At 35.9% G+C, this 3,411-nt stretch overlaps 1 protein-coding gene across 1 annotated transcript; it reads right to left on the bottom strand.

Annotated features, from left to right (window-relative positions):
- Positions 1–283: 283 nt before the first annotated feature.
- On the bottom strand, positions 284–3,071 carry LOC145091374 (ACT domain-containing protein ACR8-like). Its single transcript, XM_079029073.1, has 7 exons — positions 2,761–3,071; positions 2,273–2,318; positions 2,066–2,180; positions 1,902–1,969; positions 1,234–1,809; positions 1,046–1,150; positions 284–959 (listed from the first exon to the last, which is right to left on the bottom strand). Exons 1-7 carry the CDS (start codon positions 2,829–2,831, stop codon positions 588–590), a joined length of 1,353 nt encoding a protein of 450 aa, XP_078885199.1. The 5' UTR covers positions 2,832–3,071; the 3' UTR covers positions 284–587.
- Between the last annotated feature and the right edge of the window lie 340 nt (positions 3,072–3,411).

Raw genomic sequence — 3,411 nt, forward strand, 5'->3', positions numbered from 1 at the left:
TTGTCCAAAAAAGAAATGGCTACCCAAGAAATAGAACTGGTTTTCTCACATGACAAAAACCTTTTAGAAAGAGCGTTGATTCCAAGATGTTGCAATCGTAGCGAAATCTTTCCAAAAGATTTTAAGGGATTAAAGCCGAACCATCTTAATCCTCAAATATCATCCAATTCCATCAATCATGTCAATATATGTCATTGTTTTTTCACTTTGCACGTTACTACCTTTTTTTTCCATCATACAAATTAATATATACACATATATAATATTATAAAGCAGAGTCAAATTGGTCAAACAGTAATTGTAGTAGATATAAAATAAGTTGTATGTACAAACTACTAACTACTAACTAATGTCTATTAGGGAACAAATGGATGCAAGTGTAAACCAATCACCTACCTAAATAATTACCCATCAATCCATTTCCCCTTCTTCTATCTATGTGTAATGTGGCCCCCTTTCATTTCATCAACCCAAACCTAACATATGTATGTGTCCACCTACTAATCACCAACCTTCACCAATAATATTTCTTTCATCTCTCTTCTGTACAAAACACAAATCTTAAATCTTTTTTTTTTTTTTAATTCTCAAGAATACGACTTTATCAGCCCTAAATTATAAAGATTCTTTTTAACTAAACTCCCAAGTGACAACAAAACCGCCCCACCAAGTCCACTTCCACCTCCATGTTGTTCTTCATTCTCTCCTTTTTGTTGATTCCTAAATGGTAGTTCCTTTACCCTTAGGCAATCCGACCCGATTCCTTGTCGGACCGATTCTATCATTCTTGAATCCACGTCATTCCCAAGTGCATCCGTCACATAAAATATGTTTAAAGCCGTTCCCATTGTTGTTGATATTTCGGCTCTTGTCACATTTAACGCGTTTTCTCTAAATGTTCGTGTCACTTCTGCTAATAGCCCCGGTCTATCCATCGTACATAGCTCAAGCCTCACACCCTAGAAAAAATATATATAATTCAGCTGACTGTTTCTTTTTTACTTAATGGACTTAATCAGTTAAACAAACAGTGTAAACTTCATACCTCGGATGCTCTTCTCTCAATGGCGGCCCGCAAGCAAAGTGTCACGCGCTGCTTTTCGGCTTCCGAACTAATCGGGGTTCCATCCATATGTCTAATAAAGAATTCCTAAACCATAAGAAACACGGAATATTTAGCAAAATAAACAAAAAAAAAACGATTTTATGCCAAAATGGTATGAGAATATATACCAAATACGCTCCGGTTTCTGTGGTGTTAATGGTTGCGTGAAACACGACATATTGCATATCGGTTAAAGTGCAAAGAACATCGAATAAAAGCTTAGGACGATCTTTGCACTGAATGTTTAGAACCGAATACCCTTTCTCCAAACAATTTTGAACAGAAACCAGTGGCGAATGATCGCATTCGCCACTGGTTTTTATGTTTGCAGACCGCTCGTAATCACGGTCTGCAAACATCATTTGGTGAAGTCGTCTCTCAGTGTGAGTGATTGCCATTGAAACCGAAGTTTTTGCACTTCGGATATCGTTATCCCCTTTAAGTACGTTTCTTAACCTCGCTTCTATTTTCTCAATTTTTTGAGAATCTTCAATCGAGCATCCGGAATCACAATCTTTTAAGTAAATGAGAGCCGCGATCCGGCCATTGTGTGTCCATACTTTGGATTCAACCACATCACATTTGAGTTCCGAAAGAACCGCAAAAACTTCGGAGAGAAGGCCGACTCGGTCGGTCCCGGTTAACTCGATTGCTGTCATTCCATCGATCGATTTGGATCTTGTGTTGCGAATTGTACCGAGTGACTGTGAAAAGAAATAAGATTATGGTAAACTTAAATATTTTTATTTAAGAAAAAAATCTTAAAGAAAAAGGTAAAAGGAAAAAAGTAAATTACATGTTGAATGCAATTGATGATGTTGTTGTCCGTCAATTTGTTACCACCCAAATCGGTAACATGAAAAACTGTAGATAACGAGATGAAAACAGTTAATTATCAACTGTTAATTCTACATGAACAAAATTATCGAAAAAAATAAATAAATATAAAAGCTTAATTACCATCCATGTTCCACCTTCCATCGGATGAGACATAGCCTTTTTTAATCAGAAGATTCAAATCTGTAAGCACTTGAACAGCCTCTAGAAGAATTCTATCTTTTCTGGCACTATCAATCTAAAAATTATTAAAAAAAAGGATTAGTTTAATTGTCGAATTATAAATTGATTTAATATGGAAATTGGTCAACTCTAAGAATTCAAACTTACCATGACTAGGGTTGCGTTTACACAACCGGCATTGTCGATCATGACCCTGAGATTGACAGAAAAAAGTTGATTAAGACTTGTCGTGAGAAAGCATAGCGTGAAAGAAAATTCGAACTTTGAACTGGAAATTAGAGACAGGAAAAGGAATTGGTCTTTGAAAAGTCAAAATTGGATTGTGGAACAAATTAGAACTAATTTTATCTTTTACAATTTTGGGAGACTTAGAAAAAAAAAATCAGAAATCAGTTTTATATTATTATTATAATCATCCAATAACAAATCGTTGTTTCCCTTCAAACATACCGTGATTAGAACACTAAGCTTGTAGTAGCAGTTGAAGAAAGTGAATTAAAAATTTCCGGTCGGAAAAACGCAGATATATCAAATATGTCGACAGAATTTGAAAAATTACTCTCGGGTGTTTAATTAGGTCATCAGATTACACATACGGAACTTAATATCTAAGAAGTAACAGAGGAGATGCTGACCTTGGAGTGTTCATTCGCACAAGTAGCTTTTCAAACTCATCCATATAAGGTCTCCTGTCCATCTGCATCATTTTGGCTTCGTCTTCCTTTCAGGAGATAGATAGTATTATGCAGATCAGAAATAAGAGATGAAATAGGTCTTGATTCCAAGTCTTGTTGCTTTGGGAACGATTTAAACAAAGGAAATAGCGGTTTACAGCTAACAGAGAACCCAAAATCGAAGAAATTCTTGACTAAATCGCCATGGAAAATAGAGCTGTTACTTTCTCTCTCTAGGATCTGAACCACGCCTTTGGGTATTATGGCATCCGTTACCTGGTATTTATATTATCAGTTTTTTTTATTAATGGTAATAAAAAGGAAATATTTACTCTTTAAGCATGAAACAGGCACATGGCGTAACATACGCTGCCCGAATCCGAGTGCCCGTTTTTCGAATTTCTTTCTTTACAAGTCAACTTGACACCTCAAAGAAAAAGCCTGGGAATTGCCATCTTTTCAAAAAAAAAAATTAAATAATTCATTTTAGGTTAAAATTGGGCCCAGTGCCAGCTAGGATGGATGACGCGGCCGTTTAAATCGAGCACCTCCTTTGCTTTACTTCGACTCTAAACACATTGTATGGTGTGACGTGGCACCAGCAGTTATAAA

Source organism: Lactuca serriola, chromosome 3 (assembly GCF_051521515.1).
Source record: "Lactuca serriola cultivar US96UC23 chromosome 3, Lser_US96UC23_V15, whole genome shotgun sequence".
In the NCBI taxonomy this organism is placed as follows: Eukaryota; Viridiplantae; Streptophyta; class Magnoliopsida; order Asterales; family Asteraceae; genus Lactuca; species Lactuca serriola.